Source organism: Apteryx rowi, unplaced genomic scaffold, assembly GCF_003343035.1.
Source record: "Apteryx rowi isolate R43461 unplaced genomic scaffold, aptRow1 scaffold_738, whole genome shotgun sequence".
Lineage (NCBI taxonomy): Eukaryota > Metazoa > Chordata > Aves > Apterygiformes > Apterygidae > Apteryx > Apteryx rowi.
Window position 1 is genome coordinate 165368 of NW_020451025.1, and position 20763 is coordinate 186130.

The 20763-nt window shown below is 38.1% G+C and overlaps 2 protein-coding genes across 10 annotated transcripts in view; one reads left to right on the forward strand and one right to left on the reverse strand.

Annotated features, from left to right (window-relative positions):
- ITGB1BP1 (integrin subunit beta 1 binding protein 1) overlaps positions 1 to 20182 on the forward strand; it is a 20417-nt gene extending 235 nt beyond the window's left edge. The window contains exons 1-7 of one of the 9 annotated variants that reach the window (XM_026087820.1): positions 28 to 186; positions 1617 to 1717; positions 2577 to 2655; positions 3326 to 3462; positions 4393 to 4509; positions 8653 to 8802; positions 9521 to 9907. In XM_026087820.1, the coding sequence (XP_025943605.1) occupies positions 1646 to 1717; positions 2577 to 2655; positions 3326 to 3462; positions 4393 to 4509; positions 8653 to 8802; positions 9521 to 9592 (627 nt within the window). In that variant the 5' untranslated portion in view covers positions 28 to 186; positions 1617 to 1645 and the 3' untranslated portion in view covers positions 9593 to 9907. The other 8 variants (XM_026087818.1, XM_026087822.1, XM_026087821.1 and 5 more) reach the window with 8 other exon arrangements.
- Positions 10188 to 20763, reverse strand: part of ASAP2 (ArfGAP with SH3 domain, ankyrin repeat and PH domain 2) — a 90642-nt gene continuing 80066 nt past the window's right edge. Inside the window, exons 24-28 of the mRNA XM_026087809.1 lie at positions 19714 to 19882; positions 17945 to 18012; positions 16693 to 16802; positions 13757 to 13879; positions 10188 to 12805 (exon numbers count right to left, since the gene is read on the reverse strand). Of these exons, the coding sequence (XP_025943594.1) occupies positions 12731 to 12805; positions 13757 to 13879; positions 16693 to 16802; positions 17945 to 18012; positions 19714 to 19882 (545 nt within the window). The 3' untranslated portion in view covers positions 10188 to 12730. The remainder of the gene's footprint in view (positions 12806 to 13756; positions 13880 to 16692; positions 16803 to 17944; positions 18013 to 19713; positions 19883 to 20763) is intronic.

Sequence of the window (20763 nt, forward strand, 5' to 3'; positions counted from 1 at the left end):
GGGAGCCGGGCGGGCGGGCCGGGAGCTCTGCGGGGCGGGCGGTGAGCCAAGCAAGCTGCGCCGGGGCCGGGACCGAGGGCCGCACCCGGGCCGGGCCGGGCCCGCGCGGTGGTGACAGCACGAGCGAAGGCCTCGGGCGGCGCCGCGTGGCGGCTCTGCTGAGGAGACCAACCGAGGGTGCCCCAGGTGTTCACGCAGGGACAGATAAGGTGTTGTTTGGGCTGCAGTGATGGTTTTCGGTTTTTAATTTAGGGCTAGAGATAAAAGAAGAAGAAAGCAAGATCAGGTGCCGTCCTGTGTCTCCTCTGTGCGCCTCAGCCCCAAAGCAGAGCGTGGATGCAGGAGTCACTGCTTCCTGCGTCATCCCTAGTAGGAAAGATGCATCTCAGAAAATGTGTGTGCTCACTAGGGAGCTGCTAAGAAGTGGCAATAGGAAATGCAAAAAAGGCAGCATGTATTATGTTGTGCCTCTGCGGACCTTAAGTGCATTCCTCAAAGACTTCAGGCAGAAGCTGCAAATTTGACCATGCTCTGGCAGCTGCTGCTCTGAAGGGGAGTCTGCTAGATCCTTGGCGGTGGTTAAAAGGAGCAAAGGACAAGGGTGTCCTGCATACCAGAATGCTTTGCCATATTTCTTGTCACCGAGGTGGCTTTGGTTTGTTAATGATCTAGTGATTGCTTAATGTAAAACACAGGGACAGTCTTGGGACTGTAATCCAGGAGCTTCTCAGCACTGTCACTGATCCAAGCCCCTCCTTGTGAATCTTGCATTATTGCAAGCTTGCAGAACAGTGTGAGCTATCTTCAGTGGGATGTCTTTCTCCTTTGTGCTCTCTCTTCCTCCTGCTCAGCTTTTATGAAGCCTTGTAATTAAGATGTTCTTCCCTGAAGCTGGGAAGTACAGGTTCCAGCACCCTCTGGTTGGGAGACTTGGGGTTTTCTGTTTTAGCTAGCCACTAATACTCACTAAACTGCTATGTCTCCACTCTGTTGTTAAAATAGAGCTCCTACTGTGACTGACTTGGTTTTTATAGTTAAAAAAAAACTTTACTAATACAAAAGACAATTTAAAGGCTCTCCAGCTGGCATCTTGTCTCTGATACTAGCCAGTTATATGTTAGTGATAGAGTATAATCAGGACAGATGCAGGAAAATGGCTTCCTCTGATATATTCTCTGAGCTCCCAGTAACTCAGTTCCAAGGCAGTAAATGTAACATGGTTCTTGCTTTAATCTTCAGGACCTTTGTTAAGTAGTAATAGTTGCCCCTGGTAGTAGGGGTTACAATCACTTGTTCTTCAGAAGTAGGTGTTTTTTAATGGGAGCATAATCTTTGGACTACAGAATGTATTGGGTGCACTTCATAGAACGTTTAAACCTTAGTTTAAAGCACATTAATATCATCTAATGCTTTTAAGTGGGTATATCCATTTTTAATTTGTTCCTAAATGTGTATTTTTGTATGCATTAGAAACTGACCTTTATGACATTCTCAGAGTCACTAGCTTACTAGTTTTCAGTTTTTGTCCACTTTGAACGCATTCAATCACCCTGGTGTTTGCTGGGACCTCCCTTCTTGATGATATGATGGATTTAATTTTTATTTTTCCTACCTAGAGTATCTTCCTTGATCCCATTATGAAAAAATGTTTAGAAAAGGAAAAAAACGACACAGCAGCAGCAGCTCACAAAGCAGTGAAATCAGTACTAAAAGCAAGGTAAGCTGAATTTGGTATATACCCTCAGTTTATGGAAGGACTTCCATTTGCAATGAGCTGACAGTTCAGTGGTTCACTTACACTGATATTAGGATGTGATTTCCATAACATGCCATGTTCCGCAAGGGAGAGCTTTCTATTTCACTTATTCCTCAGATTGTATTATAAAATTTAAAACACTATTCAAATATAAGCCCTCTGATTCTGAGAAGTCTGCTTGATTACTTCCATAGTGAAGCCCACAAACACGAGAGCTTCTGGCAGCACATGGTAAGGTTTGCAGGAAAAAGTAGTACATTTGTTTTCTCTAGTGCTAAATATTGCCTTTAAGAAGGTGTCTGGTGCTTGGTACCAAGAATGACTTCAGTTCTTTAAGTTGGCTATTCAGTATCTCTGAAAAGTATTCTTCGTTTTGAATTGTGTGTCCATTTTATCTGATCAGTTTTGGAATGATCAGTTGAATATTCTGGATATTCTGAGGTGCTGTTTCACTTCTCTGGCGCTGACATAGGACATGTTATTTCAAACATTGGTGACAAGCGTGTAGTTGCCAATTTCTTCAAGATTAAGATGCAGTACTAGAAAAGTGTACATAACCTTAAGGTCCATTTTCTCTCTTTTTTTTTTTTTTTTGCCCCTTCCTTCTTTCAAAATATTTATGGACTTCTCAGGGGCTCCTGCTGAATTTATATCAAATCTAAGTTACAATGAGGCAGAAAGATAACTTCAGAAAAAGCATATTTCCCACCCCGCTCCATTGCAGTGCTCTTTAAATAGTTCAAAAAGGGCAACTAAAAGTGAATCGTTAACAACCCTTAGTTCTTAATAACTTTCTGTTGCTATTGTTTTTTTCTTTTAGTCTGTAGATTCCAGTCTTGGGGGACTCTCCAGGTCTAGTACTGTGGCTAGTTTAGATACAGACTCCACAAAAAGTTCAGGTATGTAATCAGAGTTTGAGTAGATGTGTACAGAACAGGATTAATTTTATGCATGTTCATATAAAAGCGCGGAAAATGGAAAAAGTTAAAGTATTTTTAACAATTGCAAGTGAATCTATTAGATGGTTTGTTGACTAACGCATGTATAACTCTAGTCCCATGAAGTATTATTAATGATTCATGTAGTATTAARTGTTTTTGTTTTTTTTTTTTTTTAAGATAAAGTGTCTGAACAAGAAAAATTCAATTAGTTGTGTTACTAGCTTGTTACACAGCATAAATCAGATAAACTTTTTGGAAGCTATGTTTCATGCTTTTATGAATTTAATTTTGCACTTAGATCTAGTAACTGAAATAAGAGTTGATTTTACTTCTCTTGTTCACAGATCACAGTGCAACCAAACTTTTTTTTTAAAATAAACTATAGCAAAGTAGAATCAGCTTTTGAATTCATATGAAATTACTGCCTTTGCCAAGGGCTGTTCTGGCTGCATAATAAAGAATCAACTCATGAGAGTTCATTAAAGGGAGAAGTTAATATATTGTGGAAGGTTAAGTATTTGATAAAAGTCAGCAAAAATTGCATGGAATTTAATACATTTGCTTCACTAACACAAAAGAAGAATAGAATTCCTGTTCTTTAGAATTGCTTCGTTTTATTCTGTTGCAGGACAAAGCAATAGTAATTCTGATACATGCGCAGAATTCAGAGTTAAATATGTTGGTGCCATTGAAAAACTGAAATATAATGAGAGCAAAAATCTAGAAGGGCCATTGGACTTGATAAATTACATAGATGTTGCACAGGTAAGCATGTTACAAAAGACAATACCAACAATGTCAGAACATCTTAAGCTGAGGTATATTTCTTCTTGTAAAGTTTAGACTTACTAGAATAAAGTAACTTACTGAAAAAATCTACTCAAGTCATTAAGTTACGATCTTGAAAGCTGTCATACCTGCTTCCATCCTATTGCTCTATCTAGAGCAGCTGGAGAAGATGCACCCAAAAAGCAATTCTGAAGAAGGAGACTCAGAATGAAGGCCCTTTTCATAAATCATTAATGACTATCCTAACTGAAAGCTGTTATATTCTCTTCAGCACTGTTAGGAATAGTAACTGGGGAAAGAATATCTGCTCAGTACTATAGAAGAAGTTTTCCTACAGAGGAAAAGAACAGTTTCCACTTAAAACCACTTATGAACCTGTGACCAAAGAACCTGAATAATATTTGGGTTGTCATGCCAAGTTGTGTTAGCTTTTAGTATAAAAATAATATACGAGCCATAAGTGTCTGTTCTTGTTAGGTAGCTGGTTACTTGTCCCATTAAAAGCACAGAATGTCTGTTTATCTTAAAGCAACATGACACTTTCAGTATCTGAATATATGCTAAAGCTATTTTTACAGCTAAGTACAAAAGTGCTGCTGTTGTTGAACATACATCACCCAGGGTCAGTGCAGCATGACAGAGCATATTTTTCTGCCCATTTGATTTGCCTGCAACATCCTACTGGAGCACGGGGCAAAATCCCCCAGAGATTATAAATTGCTTTCTGGAATCATGTAGTATTTCATGTAAGATAAAGAGATTTGAAGAGTGCAGGAATGGGAGACCCCATGCAGTAAGATGTGGGCAGAAATAGTGATGTTGGTGATTCACTGGACTGAAGTACACTTATACATAGTTGAAAACATGTGTTTCTTCATTGTTTATGCTCTTCTTTGTACACTAAAGGCTTTTGTTTGTTTCCCTCCAAAGCAAGATGGAAAGTTACCTTTTGTTCCAGGTGAAGAGGAGTTTATTATGGGAGTTTCCAAATATGGCATTAAAATTTCAACATCTGATCAATATGTAAGTGATTCATAACAAAATATTTTKGGGGGGGAGAGCTGAAAAGTGTTTTCATTTATTTCTCTGATAGATAATCTGTGTGACAAAGATGTGTCACTTCTGGCTTTAAGTAAAAGTAAGGAAATTGTAACAAGCTCTTACAGCAGCACTGCCTCAGTTCATATCTCCTGAAAACTGTCTGTATTTTCCTTGGTGGATTGGTTGGATTCATGACAAGAATCCATGCCTTTTGGGATAAATAGAGTACCAGGCAAAAGTCAAACATGTCTGTATACTCTTGGGTCCAGTCGTCTTTTCTCTATGGCTGTTCTGCCATCCTCTCAGGTGGAATAATAGCATGACCGTGATGGCCAAGCCCACAGATTCCTCAGCCTTTTCTGAGTTAATGATTCAATTCCTGGTGATGTTGTTGTGGAGAGAAAAAAAAGGTTTTTTTTTTCAAAAGTTCTTGAGTTGTCTTCCTTTCTAAAGTTCCAGCCTTGAGCTCCTAATCCAAGACTGTGGGTTCACTCCAGCATTAAAGCATCATGTTTCCACTTTATTTTTCAAGCCTGTTTTTTATGTTTGCATTATTTCCTATAGATAGTTTATTTTCCTTTAGCACACATCAAATAGCTGTTTTGCTAAAAATAAAAATCCGGGTCCAATCCCCAGGGCCTGTCTGTTGCTTTTGTATAGCTTTATACAGCAGTCATGTGGCTTCCTTTTGGTTGCCCTCAGAGCCCCAGATACCATAAATACTTGGCCTTACAAAGTCATGACCTATCAACAACCCACCAATGCCTGCTCATAAAAGCCTCCATGAACTGTGAGGACAGTGAATAGTATTGCTCAATATCTGAATGCTCCAAAGAGAGTCAAAAAGTTTCCTTTGGTCCCTTCAGAAAATAAAATACTTGTTTCTAATGCCTGAGGGGAAATGTAGTATTTGTTACTCAAACTTTTAATTCCTTTGGATTTTGTTCTTGCTGTCCTGAATTCTTAATTCTCATTGAGAACATAGGCTATATTATTTAAATTCCTCTGTGCTTTGACAAAGGTAAAATGGATAATTTTAAGTCTTTTATTCATCACTTTTCTGGCTTCAAGCTGAAAGCATGAACAAGCTGATAAAGCCTTCTGTGATTAAGCTAGCTTGCACTGGCTTTTTTATTGCATTGCATTCCATATTCAAAATTCTGGCTTTTTTGCATCTTGTGTCACTGTTGGTGTTTAATTTCTACCTTAACACGTTACTACTCCTAACTCTCTCATAGATATCCAAGATGGAAAGGTTACTTTCCCTGCATTCAGACAAAGAATTTAGTCTCTTGTGCCTTGGAAGGAAAGGTGATTAATAGAGTTCAGTGATTTGCAGATAACTTTGTAGATGCACAGGCTACACAGGATTTCAGATGCTAAAAAGAGAATTGACTGAAGGATACAAAATTTTTTTTTAAATGGATTAAAGTCAACATTTAAATTTTTTATTAGTGACTGAAATACTTACAGATATGTAATTCACTGATGCATTTCCATTGTTTGTGGGTGCAATCACTAGAAACCAAAGACACAAATATTTATAGAAGGAACACTTAGACTTTGGCCTTCTTCTCATTGTTTGCGTGTATTTGTTCATTATATATATATATATATACATACATGTATGGCACAGTTTGTCCATTGCCATCTCATTTCTCTCTCAACTGCAGAATCCCCTCATAACCAAATACTGGAAGGAGGGGAGGAAATGAATTTACAGGGGGACTATGCACTTTAAAGAATTCTGGTTACCTGTAAGTAGCCTCCCTCTTTTAGTGATAATCCACATATATAAGCACTGTAGCGAGTCCCAAGCAGCAACTCTTAAAAAGTTAACATAATTTGGAAGCAAATCTTGGAATCTTTCATAGAGAGAGTGGATGGCTGATCCAATAAGTTCCACATCATTTCTAACTGCCTTCAGCATGGTTTGATGGTTGGTGAAGGTATGATTAGAGCTGTGAGTCATTGCTCAGTGGGTGTCAGGGATGGAGATGTTCTTCAGCAAGGTGGTCTTACATAGTTTGAGCTCTGGCAGAGGGCTCTGCCTTGACAGTTTCATAGTAGACACCAGTAACTGTCCATTTTTACAGCCTCTATATGGAAATGACCTTTCAGCTACTGATAGGAACAAGGGAGTGCTTTGATGCCATCAACATAGGAAAAAAAGCTGTCTTCAGGTCACAGAGTAGCTTTAACTATAGAGGTGATAGGACTGGGAATAAAACAGGTGAATACAATCAGTAGGACAGGATGGCTTGAGAAGGAAGGCTTTGTAAGGTAGGTCTGCAGAGACCTTTTTGTACCAAAGAACACTTACCAGTCCTTTTTGAATGGCCAAGATCAGAACTGGAACAGTGACATAACTCGCTGATAAAGCTTTTCAAGTACAGCTTTCTTAAATACAAGATGTGTTATATCAGAAAGATACATTTTATAAAATTCTCTTCTTGATCATGCTACATGCAGGATCCTTTCTTAGTTTCATTTCTCAGTATAGTTTACTTCCTGCATTTTCAAGGAAAGGAATCCTTAAAAAGAGGTGGCATGAGGCACTGGAGCCAGGCAGCCAGGCACCCTCCGGCTACTAAGTCAAGTGTTAGAAGTGAAATCTTGCTGTGATGATGTAGAACTGACGTATCCAGAGAAGAGGGAGTGTGTAGGAGAAGAGGGAGCAGAGGAAAAAGGTGGCCCTGGCAACCAGTTTGCTTTGGAATTTTCTCTGTTGCTTGTTACAAGAGTGGAGAAGAAGGGGATCATATTTACAAACTTGTAGTAAACAAGTACCCAATAGTTGGAGGAGTGGAACTGGAAAGGCTATACCTGTTACTTAGCTATCAGGATGCTCTTAATTCCTTTTCTTTTATCATAGTAGTTTAGATTTCTCTGAGCGCATCATGACAGCCAAAGATGAAAACTGCTTGTCCTCTGGAGAAGGGTTACTGCCTGTCTTTCTGGCCATAGGGCAGTAGAAGAATCACAGTGCTGATTCAAAGCCATAAGTAATGTCAGTGATGGATCTCCCTGTCCAAGACACCAAAGCAGACACCATATTGCTAAGGTTGGGGGAAGGTTGTCTTGGCTGTAATGGATTTAAATGGGCCTTGTCAGTCTTGCAGCCACCTTCTGAAAGTGACAGGGGTCATGGTACTGTAAAGGGGCTGAGCCCTTCCTGAGGTTTGTGGAGAAACTCCAAAGGCTGAAAATGCTTGCTGGAAGTGCTAACGCTTAACCAATAGAAACAGTCTTATGCCAAAGCATGAGCTTTTAGTCTTTTTTTAATTTTATTAATACAGATGTAGCCCTAGTAGTTGGGAGGTCTTGGGGTGCTTGGGATGCTGAAAGGGACCAGGATTTAATGGGAGTGGTGTTGACTACAGCAATGGGGTTTGGTGCCAGTGTTTTGGCTGGTACTAAGGATAAAGTCACTTGGGCAGGCTCTGATGACCCTGAGAGCTGACACCCAAGGGAAGTGGTGCGTTTCAGTCGTTTAGACTCCCTCCCTTTTCAGCTCAGGGGCAACTAAAACAGTTTTCAACTTTTGTCCACATTAAATCATACAGATGTCTGGCATGCGGGTGCACAAACAATTTAATGGATGTGATGCAGGGCCAACAAGGACCTTCAGGAAAGACTGAGAGACTGTTGTTTAAATAGGAATGACCAGTAGAGTGTGCAGATTCTAATAGACAAAAAAAACAACAACAAAAAAAAAACCCAAAGAAACAAAAAAGCCCAGACAGTTAGGGAAACAATAAGGAGCGAAGTGCTTCCTCAAACCAGGCCCACTGTCAGGAAATAAGATGGCATTAGGGAGGTTAAGCACAGAAGGTGAGTGGGAGTAGGTGAGGAAATAAATGTATGCTTTAGAATATAGTCAACATTTGAATGCAGCTCTAAAACAGAAGCAAAAATCAAAGCTAAAATTGTTAAACCACAATTTTTTTTAAATCTTGGTGAACTCCTAATGAAAAGTTTATATTTCTAATTTTAGCAAAGGTTACTTTTCTCCTGTAGAAATCTGAAGTATTCTTTTTTAAGAGACCGGAATCAGAACATGCAGAAAACTGAAATAGTTGTTGCACTGTTCCAGAGTAACTTTTATTTGCTGGATGGTTTCAGGATGTGTTACATAGGCATGCTCTTTATTTAATTGTACGGATGGTCTGCTATGATGATGGTCTGGGTGCAGGAAAAAGTTTACTGGCTTTGAAGACAACAGATGCAGCCTCTGAAGAATGCAGCCTCTGGGTATATCAGTGCAATAGTTTGGTAAGAGTTTGTTTATAGTATTTAATTTAGGTATCAATATTTTGATCTTAAAAAGAGATTGTAAAACCCAAAGGCCTTGTTCTGCCTTTTGGCAGAAGGGGGGTGAGTTGGTTACTAAGAACGTAAATGTGCTCTGGGCAAGGAGGGGGAAAAAGCCCCACAGATTGCCTTTGATCAGTGTTGAGGAAAACAAGAATCTACATTCCCTAAAATTACAGATGCGTGCACAGGCCTGAGAAAGCTTTTTGCACCCTAAGGAGTGCTAAAGCCAATCCTCCGTTTGTATTTTCAAAGACAAAAACCTCTTAAGATCTGACAGAGCAGGGAGGGATTGAGTAACAATTCTGGTAATAGAGAACATATTCAATATTTATAAGCAAGGGAAGTGATCTCCTCAAAGCAGGAGAGTTCATTGTCAAGATATCATGATATGACATCCACACTTAGCAGCACTGGGGAAACAAACTGACTTTCTGAATGCCAGTGGCATGCTCTGATGAAAGCTAACAAATCTGACTTGTTTCAAAAGAGCTTATTTAAAACAGCTTCCAACATGTCATTGCAGATCACAGAATTCAAATTAAATCTCACTTGTGCTATTCCATTCTGCATGTCTCTACCAAAAGAATGATAAAGGTCACGTTTTGCTTTAAATGAGTTTTGAGAAATTCAGAAGTTCTTCAGAAAGTGTTAATGTGTATGTTTTTATTTGATTCAGGAACAAGCACAAGCTATTTGCAAAGTGTTATCTACAGCCTTTGATTCAGTTTTAATGTCAGAGAAGTCCTGATTTTCTTCAGCAGCATGTGACTGTAGTACAAGAGGCCTTTGTGTGTGTGTGGAGGAAATGGGGCTCCTTTGTGATACTGCAGACTGGCCACTTAGGCACACACAAACTCAGAAAAGACTTACTGTGCAAAGAAGAGCCATGCAACCCTCTACATGGTACTTTGTCACTCCCCAAACATGACTTGAAGAAATCATTCCACCTTCAGTTTCCAGGACAATACAGAGTTTTATATTTAACATGGATGTTTTTTCCTAAATCATTATTTTGTATATTAATGTCACTATTGTAGAAGTGTAAAATAAAACTGACACTTGCTTCTAACCCCTTGTCTGTAAAATAATTTCTTTATGTAGATTTCAGGTTTGCTTAAGTCAAATCTTAGAACAACCCCACAAGAGCAAAGTGTTAACATGTAGTGAGTTGGACCTTCACACCTCTAATTTAATCTTAGGCGTGCTGTCTACACAGTTTCTATGTTCAACTGAAAACCCACAAGATGTATATTTGTGCTGCTTGTTTGTGTTTATCATTTTACACAGTGGAAAGAACAACTTTGCCTAAGCAATACAAAGTTAGATAAGAGAAGTAGCCAAAGTGATTTTAAAAGTAGTTTTATTTTTCCAGCCATTTGACTGGTTAGCAAGAGTAAAATTTATTAATCATGCTCTAATTATAAATCACTGCATCCAGGACATTGAAAATAAGAGTTGATTTTAGGTTATACAATATATACAGTTGCTCTGCAACTAAACAAAATAAAAACAACTGAATTGAATATTATACAATCTCATAGCATTCTAAGCTGCATTTTTAAATGTCATCTGCTCCTTTTTAAACAGTTAACACAGCAACCTAATAGTCTGTCTATTAACAGATTTTTTTTGAATCATGATTCCAATCAGGTTTGAAAAGTTGTATGAAATATGCCAAGACTTTGGACTTAAAATTCTTCATTTTATATTATAAATAGATATCTACAGGCACTAGAATTTCTTCTGCCAGAGGAGCAAACCTTGAGAGAACATTACTGAAAACCTAGGGAAAAATTTTGCTTAGATGCTCTTTACTGGTCCCTAAGATTTTATCTATCTGCACAGTTAGTACTAGTACATTGTATCTAAAAGTTTCCTAGTTTGAGTGACTAGCTAACAGGGTTGTGACATTTGAAAGTGTGTACGTCTTCTAGCAGAACTGAAATTCAATTTGCATCATCGTTTAACTTGACGAGTTGTTACATACACTATAAGATTCTGTGTTAAAAATACTGTACATTAGGAGATCTGTGCAAAATAATATGTCCATTTACTCTCTAGACTCTATCAGGGATAGAAACATACAAAATAGTGTTGCAAACTGAACATACCAGTAAGTGAATAAAACTGTAGTGCTAAACTATTACTCTATTATTTTACTGGGAACTTTGAAAATACAGACTAATTTGCTTCAACTTGCAACAAAAATATCTTGAAACATTCCAGTTTGTTCCCCATTTATACTGCAGCAACAGCATCTAGAAAATGAAAGTTATGTGTATACTTGGCTGTACCCACACATTTCAGAGGCTATCAACCAACTGTACCATTTAAGAAAGGGGATGTAAGATCAGTGTTGCTCTTCCAGCATTAACACAATGTGATTTTTCTCCAAATAAGCATGGGTGTTGGCCTATTTTCCATTCTGTTACACACAAGATGGCCAATTTAAACACCATTTGTCAGAAATTCAAAGTTCTCTTGATAAATCTAGAGATACACTATTCACAAAATGTGATCAAAGCCAATGCGACCTACACATGGATTTTTCTTATCCTCAGCCATCAGCTGTTTCCTGTAGCATAAGCAATCTCACAATATACAAACATCAAAATGATGTCAGATTTCTATTGATGTTTTGCATTCCATCAACCAACTGGGAATTATCATTGGCCTAGCCTTTGTTCACAAATTAGAAAAACAAATTCAACAACAGTGTAGCTACCATATATGTGGGTATATTATATAAATACAGAGTGAGTTAGCAAACTATTGTTTGCAAGGTAGTGGCACACAAATTTTATAGAATAGAACATAATGTAGTGTACTCGTGAGGTGTCGGATACCTTACTGACCAAGGATAATTACCTAAGTGTTCCACCAAATATGTTCGCTGGGTGAACACATTGCTGGATGAGTAAGAAAATTCAAGAATTAAAAAAAAAAAGTCTAAACATTATAATGATACAACTGTAAGAAATGTTCTGCAATCCATCATCATAGCTAAGTACATTTCAGGAAGTGCAGTTTTCATATCCTTGAGTTAATTTAGTAACTCAGTAATATTGCCATAGTTTAGTTAACCAGCAGTAGTCACATTAAATGACTAAAATGGATGTAACATATATAAAGAACATTTAAAAAACAGGTTACACACACATGCAGCATAGAAAATGAAACAGTCTCAAGCTCACAAAATTAGAACTAGAAAGTTCAACRACTAACACAGATTTCAGATAACTTTAAGCAAATATCTACATCCATTCAGAAAAAGAAGTTTCTCCTGTGGTAAACTGAAACACTTTTTTACCTGGCCAAAGACACCCAGTTATAATAGTTTCTGCAATAGTTGACATCCTGGATGAAAGCCAGTATGACAAGATGCTGAATTAGTCCAATTTAGAACTACTCAGCAGCTAGCAAGTTTGGTTCCAACACTTCAAATGGTATTGAGAACTGGATAAACTCACTGCCCTGTTACAGATGCACACAATTTCTTTGACTGGGGAAGCAACACTGAACTATGTATTGTCATGTTACAAAAGGCAGAATAAAATTGCAGTGAATCCATGAAAAGAATATTCATAATATTTTGATGTTCACACATTTATATGGATTTTCATTGTTAAAGCTTTTCAGTTCACTTTGAAAAATACAGGAAGAGGGTTTTTTAAAGTGTAAACTGCTCATGAGAAGTTTTCACATAGAAAAAAGTTTTAGAAGTCCCAAAATCAGAATGATGGTAATAAAAAAGTTAGCTACAGTACCTAGAACTTGGGCAGTGCTCTGGCAAGGTGTTTGCAGATAGGTAGATGAAATGAAATAGAGGAAAACTTATTTCTGTGACCGCTGGAAATGAGAAATGTTTCCATTTATCAGTAGCAATTTAGTCAACAATAAAGTGCACAAACGATACAGGGAAAGCTCCTTTCCGACTGGGATCCCCATCAATGTGACCAATCTGAAAGAGTCAGGATATTTTTCAAGTTAGTCTCAAAAAAGCATTACAACATCACCAAAATGAATACCAGCGACCTTCCTGCCTGTAATATGACAAGCCTCCCCATCTGTCTGCAGTGGTGTTTTTTATTTTGCCAAAAGGAAAGGAACATTAACAGAAAATTCAGGGCCTCGGGGTGCATTTGCTATTCAGCTCTAGACATTTTTCAAATTCTTCTTTATCCAGTTCTTTGAAAGTAACACCTCGTAATGCAATACCACAGCTGCATCATTTCAGCACATTTTGGCAGCCCACGTTCTGCCTGTGTTAAGCTGCTTCTGCTTCCCCCCTCTCAACAAGCACTGAAAGGTAAAAGGATGGATCAAACTTCAACAGATCTTAAGAGTTTGGGGGTTTACAGGAATCATTTTGGGTTTATACGGCATTGTTGTCATTTCAGGTGCAATTTGGAGCTCTATTCTTTGCTAGTTAACAGTTAGAATAAGGCAAGTGTTTGCATGCATAACAATTTTCCAAGACTTTGCTTTAGTTAATGAGACTCTGGAGCGTTAAATAGTTGAGATTGTTTCCCAGCTGACAGAACAGAACATGTCTCAATCTTAGTCAGCTAAAAAAATTAGGACAATATAAAGCTGTCTGCTGAGGACCCTTGCATATCTTCAAAGCAGCTTCTTAACCAGCTGACACTCCCCCCAAGAATTTCCTAATTCACACAATGTCCCCTGTGTACTCTGAACCCCACTAATCAGATTTCTTTTCTGAATGAGGAAAGCTAAAAACTGACCTGAAGTTTTATTTTTTAACAAAATGAATCTCTGGAATAGGTTTTCTATAAGATGAAACTTATACTGTTATTTGGAAACCCAAAGCAGAACCTCTGAAGTCAGTGTCCACCTCTAGATTTCATTTATTTCTTTCAAACTATGTTGATGGAAAAAGCAAAATACTCACCCACCACTCCTGATCTTCTTCACCATCAACTACAATGATATCTCCCTCTGAAAAAGTTAGCTCATCTGGGTTATCTGCTACACAGTTGTAAATTGCTTTTACCCTCTTGGGTTTTGTTTTTGACTGAAATATAAAAATATGTAAATGTAAATAATACAGCAAGGCAAAGACAAAACAGACTGAGAGTTGAACTAAAAAAAGCAGCAGAACTGCTTCCAACTGTTATTTTTCATAAGTTACAGTTCAGCTAGATCCTTTATGCTGAATGCTCATGCTTCAGGCTGAGTTTAGCAGCATCCAAGGCCCTTCAGAACTGTTAAGCCACCAAGGTAGGCCAGGTTTCCCTTAGTGATCTTCCACTTTGGCTCACCCGACCCTGCCTTCAGAGCTTTACACCACTGCAGGATGTACGTTTTTATTCAGAAGACGGGCAGATCAAGACCAAGTGCTACAGAGCAAGTGTAACAGCAGCATTGTGAGGAAGAGGCCTGAGCCACCTGCAAATATACCCCTCCTTGATTTACCAAACCCATTTCAGCAACATACAAAATATCCAAAATGTCCCCTGCCTCCTTGCAGTGTTTTGAAGACTGCAAGCCACAGGAGTGGTCTGTCACCTCTTCCAACGTGAGAGTTCATGCTACTGCTCAGTAAAGAGCAGCAATATTCCAATATCACAGTGGGACAGCAAGCCTAGTTTTATTCTATTTGAAATGATGCCAAAATCACTTTGCTCTATCGCACTATCCACGATCCTAGTCTCATGCCTCTCCCTGTGCAATCTGGCCTACTTCCATTCTGTGCTATGTACCGCTGCTGCATGTGTTTCCAGCCTCCTTGTTCTCTGTTGCAGACGAGCAACTTGCATAGTCTTTCCACGCAAGGAGCAGGGAGGCAGAGCATAAGCTTCCTCCCATGAATCCACCCTTTTCCCCAGTTTCCCCAGCCTTAGCTAGCAAAAATCTCTCCTTTCTAGCATAAGATGCCAGAGCAGAGCTGCAAGTGCCATTCAGGTCATGAGACATTTGTTAATGCAGGGGGACATGGGACAGAGACTCCAGATGGGGTAAGGAAAAAAAATTCTCGACACCATCCTGGAGTTGCCTAGGGATAGGTCTAGTTCAGTTAGCCATCAAACAGAAAGCCTGGGAGGGGAGAAGAGACCCTGCCCACAACTCCACTTCTCCCCACTAGGAAAATGCTCTGTTGTGGATAGTACTACCCCACAGCCCCCTAATGTACCATTTTAATGTTAGAGCTGAGTGCTGTGCAGAAAAGGGGGTAAGTGGATGGGAAAGGAGAGAGGCAGCATGATCCTCCTCCTCCTCCTCTGCAAGTGTCTATTTGCATTTTAGTATAAAAATGCTGACCTGCCCAGGCCAGGCATCCTCTTAGGCTCTATCTGAGGGGCACAACCCAGTGAGTTGGCAGCCTTGTACTGTATCACAGCGATTCTGCTATATGCTCCATCTCAGCCAAGTTACAATTTGAAACACAACCATCTTTTAGCCCAAGAGGGAAGAGCTTCTCACTGGCAAACAGTGACATAATTACCAACTTCAAAGGGCAGTAACTACAGGTATTTCTCATTCTTTAGAAGGCAAGGAAATTGCAATAGATCCCATTCTTGGAAGATTAAAATCCTCCAGGAAAGTTCTCCATATATCTACAATATGTTTTCAAAAATGTAAAATAGACATAGAAAAAAAAGACACATCAGGAATTTCACACTTGAAAAATATGCTGTTGGGCAAATGCAAAACGCAATCCTATCTTTATAGGAGAAAAGTCACTGGCTGCATGCATGTGTACAGCTGAACCTCTTTTTTCTTTACTCAGGAGCACTTTTGCAATCATTTTCTAAGTCTGGGCTGCCTTTTGATCCTCTGACATGGGAAAGACATAGCAGAGAAAGCTGGAGTATAAGGCTAAATGGAGTGACTTAGCCAAAGTGCTTTAGCTAGACTGATCTAGCTAAAGCTGTTTAGCTGAGGGGCCCTTGACTAAAACCTCAGTAAGATGCTTTAGCTAGACTGATTTAGCTAAAGCACCTTAGCTAGCTCACGCTCCTTGTGCTGGGTTCCCCTTCCTTCTCTGTTCTGTGTCATAAGAAAATTATCCAGCTGATATTCTATGTCACACAAAACTCACCCTACTGAAGCCCTAGAGATAACTGTAGACTCAGATTCATTCGTCATATTACATACAATTAACATTAAGCAGTGGAGACGCAGACTGTTCCTAAATACTAGTCAGGATAGCCTGTTCACTCATAACTAAAGCTATTTGTTCATAAACACAAAAAGGAGGGAGCAAAACAGAAAACTACTACAGCTCTAATTCATACAGAAAGTCAGGTAAGCAACTGATTCAGAGCTGACAGATGTGTTGAATGGATGTCTCCAGTGCTCCCACCCGAATCCCAGAACACACAACAGGAATTGTGATCAGGGTCCAACAGCTTCACAGAGTAAATGTGGCAATTCCCTCAGTGCACAGAAGCAAAAAGGATCATTATTGCATTTGACACTAACCAGAACATTACATTTTATTGTGGTCTAAAACATGAAAAGGCTATTTTGATGAAAGACAGACAAGTAACTTGTTTAATCAAGAGTGGTGAAGGCGAGAAAAAAAAAAAGATTTTATATTCACTATATTCTCTGCTTTATGTCTTTGGTTATTGCTCGTTTTTCATTGATGGTTTTGTGGGTTTTGTTTGTTTTTTTTTTAAATTCAAAATCAGATACAAAAATATAGGAAATGCAAGAAAAGCAAAGTTTTCAGAAACATCTATTACAAGTCATGCACATATTTAACAGAGGGGACAGGCTTTCTATTTTTCACACTTACACAAGAATAGACTGTTACATCAAAATTGTTTTTGATAGAAGGGGGAAGATTTAATAAGATCCTAACCCAGAGTGTCTACTTACTATCTGTGATTTCCTTGGCATTGGTGCTGGTGGTTGGATCTGTGCCAAAGTGTTTGTTGTAGAACCAGTTTGTGTTACTGGAATTTCACATACAGAGGAAGATTCTCCCACTGTTAAAATAAGTAAAACAATTTACATTTAGACGTTTTAAAAAAATTTAACTGACCATATGAATTGAAACCAAATTCACTATTCTTAATTAGAGGATACAAAGCAATTTTATACCCCCTCGAGTAATTCAATCTTTAGCGGTTCCTTCTAAATAACTGAATGGAATTTTTCTATCCTTTTCCATACCATAAAGCCTTTTTTCCCAAAGACTGTTACCTAAGATCTTCGGTATTGCAGTAATGCTAAAAAAGAAAAAATATAAGCAGAGCAGAACCAAATACTATCCCATTTCCTCATCAAATTCACTACAGCTGTGTTCTTGTAGAACCTTTCTTTTACTAGTAAAGACCATCTCTATCAAGATGCTGTACCCTCCCTGGGACTCCAGACCTCACTCCAGGGTCAAGAGAAGAACAGCCACCTGCCTCTGTCAGACTCCTGACAATGCCAACAGATAGGCATTAGCAAACTCCCTGCTCTGTGGATAGGTCAAATGGAAATAAAGAAGAATCATAGTGAGAACCAAAGAAAATAACTATATTCATATACACATACATGCATGTGCACACACACACACACACACACACAGACACTGAAAGGGGTGACTGGGTAGGAGAAATTCCACTACAACCAGTCTAGACTCCATGCAAACTTTACTTTGGACATCTTACTGAGATGAAATATCTGTAATGTCCTAAGACAGTAAACCATTGCTGGAAGAACAGTATCAGTTTGCAATTTAGTTCATTTTAAGCAAAATTAGAAATGATATTATATTAGTTTTAGGCTTTAAAACTATAATCACTGTTTTCTATTCTAAAATGTCTTTTGTCCTTGCCTGTCACCTTGCAGATGACTCATGCAAACCAGAGAGTAAACTAACTAAAATTTTCATACTGTATCCTTTGTTTGGGTGGGGTTTCTTATTAAATGGCCCTATTGACATTAATTGGCCCATAGCTCTGTTCATGCAGAAGAGGTTGAAGCATCAGGACCTACACAATTAAGAGGAGAAACAACAAGAATGCTGGTGCTCACCGTCTGGTTAAATGCACAGGGCAAACAACAAAAAAAATCCATCTCCCTTAGGTTGTTATAATAATGGCTTAGTTATGATACAGTAAATCTCTAAACCAATTACCAGGCTGCTGTAGAGACCCAAGTCCTCTAGACTGCCCTTTGTTCGTTAAGCCAGATGACTTGTCAGTCCTGTGCAGAAAAAGTTCAAAATTCATCAACTTAAGAAACAAACAAGAATTCCAACTGCAACAGTTCAAACTATTTTCCAAATTATAAAATTATTGTAATGTCTTTAATATGTTCTTAGAAACATGGTAACAGCTATTTTGCTTTTAAAATACTCCTTTGCTTCCTTATTTTTGAGTAGGCCAATCATAAGTTGCACTTATAAAAATGTAAGGTAGAAGAATAATATAGGTTCAATTACTGCAATTTCTATAGAGCAGTTTTTATTTTCTTAAGTTCTGAAGTTCCTTCCATTGCTATTTTAAAATTCTTTGATGTGCTTTTTTAAAAATATGGATACATATTAGCCTGTACATTACAACATCTCCCTTTTACCCACAGTATGTATTGTACATGCAATAAAGGAGCTAGAGAGAGAGCTCAAAAGGTTGTTTACCCCTTTCATTCCCCCAAAGCATCAAACATATATATTACTTATCTCACATATATGCATGCATGTCCCTGTGTTGTGTAACTTCTAAGTTTGTCTAGGCTGTACTTAAAAATTTTCAAAGGTAGAGAACCCAAAACCTTCCCAGACAATTTACTGTGGTATTTCATTACCTTTAGTTTTGGAAAAGTTTACCTAGTGTCTGACTAAATCATTCTTGCTACAGCTTAAACCAATAGGGTTTTTTTAAGTTGTCATGAGATGTAAAGAGGAACGGAATAATCCAACATTTTGTATAGCTTTGAAAACCTGCACCTTTGCTACAATTTTTTTTTTCCAAGATGAGAGAATCTTATTTCTTCCAATCTTTTCTCATGGGTTGTGTTTTCTACACTTCTCATTACCCTTATTGATCTCACCTGTTTTCTGCTTCACTGTTTTGTATCTTCATTTTACTGCAACACTCAAAACTGAACACAGTATTCCAGCTGATGCATTACTGATATTGAGTCAAGTGGAAGGATTAATTCATATATCTTGCAGGTTATGATCAAACAATACTTTTTATCTTTGCCTCCTCCACAACAGCACAAGTCTTCTGACTTGCTCGTATTTATGATTCACAATGTCCTCGCAGATCCTTCTCTTAAGGACTTTGGCCTAACTGTACTTTGCTATTCTCCATATTTCATTTTTGTAGTTGATTGTTCTTAAGTACCAAGCGTTGCCTACTGAATGACATCGTTCTTCTCCCTGACTACTATTCCAGTTTGTCAAGGATACTTTGGATCTAATCCTGTCCTCCAGTATATCTGTCCCTCCTCGCTTTGTTTCCTGCAAATTTAAAAAACATACTCTCTATTCCAGGTCTCTCTATTCCTGCCATTAATGAAAATATTGAATGGAACTGAACCTAGGACAACCTTGTGAACAATAAATAGCACAATCAGATATAAGATCACATTATCTCTTCTTTCTTATTAGATTAGAATTAGAAATGAATAATTCTCTGTAACTTCCTATTTCCATCACGGCTAAGCATTCTGTAGATATTATGCAAATGATACAATCTTAAATCAATATGCTGTCTTGTTTTTACTGCTGAAATTCTTGTAAACTGTTCCCTAAGTATCTGGCCTCTGTTCATTCATACATTCCATAATGCATCATTGGCAAAAGCCTGAATGCTTTCTGGAGGACATGCATGTTACATACCATAAAGTCAATAACAATTACGAAGTATATGCATTAAATACTAAAATGACATCGGTTACCCAGGAGTAGGCTTTCTCTGAGAGATTCTACTAGGAGGTTGTGGGGGCAGTGGTGGTGGGGTTGGCTTAGCTTGTGGAGGAGCTGGTTGCTGTTTAGATTGCTGGTTCAAAGCTTCTATAACGCTGGCTGTCTTTGCAACTGGAGGGGGTGGTGCTGGAGAAAGCACATCTATAGAAAAAAGTTAGATAGTGAAATGGAGTTAAAATTCTGTTTACCACTTTGTTTCTTATATTCTCATCCACAGATCTTCCTGTTATGGGATTTATTTCCATCAAATAAAAGTTTTTTTACTAATTGCAATCAACAACTTAAAATGAAAGCCTTCCATTGGAAGAAGGACCTCTTTGAAAAGAGATTTCCCTTTTCTTTCAAATAGTAAGTATCAGAGAGCTCACAAGTACTTCAATTCATCAAAGCATTAAAGTACGAACAAAGAAAATTCTCAAGTCCCACCAAAATCAGTCATATTCTTAAAAATATTAGCTCACAATATATTTAATAAAGTGCTAATATTGTTTGCTCTATCAAGGCCTTCAGTTTGTGTTTTATGGAAAAGTAGTTGAGTGAATGATATCTGAGAAATTTTATGAAAAGGAACTTTTTTGAAAATCCTGTTTTGATTAATATTTATTCAAAGAAACTCCACATTAGGTCTAGTAATTAAAATTTCAATTGAATCCTTGAAACTACAACAAACAACAAGCTGGCAATGCATTAAAACATCTTTTTGCAATCCTATGATCTGCAAAAATAAAGCATAATGTGGAGATTTAGCCCCAGACCTACATGTACCACTTATTTTTACAACTCACTAGTGAGAAATGCATCATTAAAACTATATATAAAAGTGGAAAATGCTTTAGTAATAGATAGCATTTCCTGTGGACCCTGCACTACACCACACAGTCCTCACTGGAACATCAGAGAAGACAGTTCATACAAAGTCACTGGATGGGGACGATAGGCCAAAGCTACAGTCACCAAAAGAGAAAGTATGAGTTGTGAAAATGGAAAAATAAGCCAACCATGATTAGATACAGCAGAAGGGA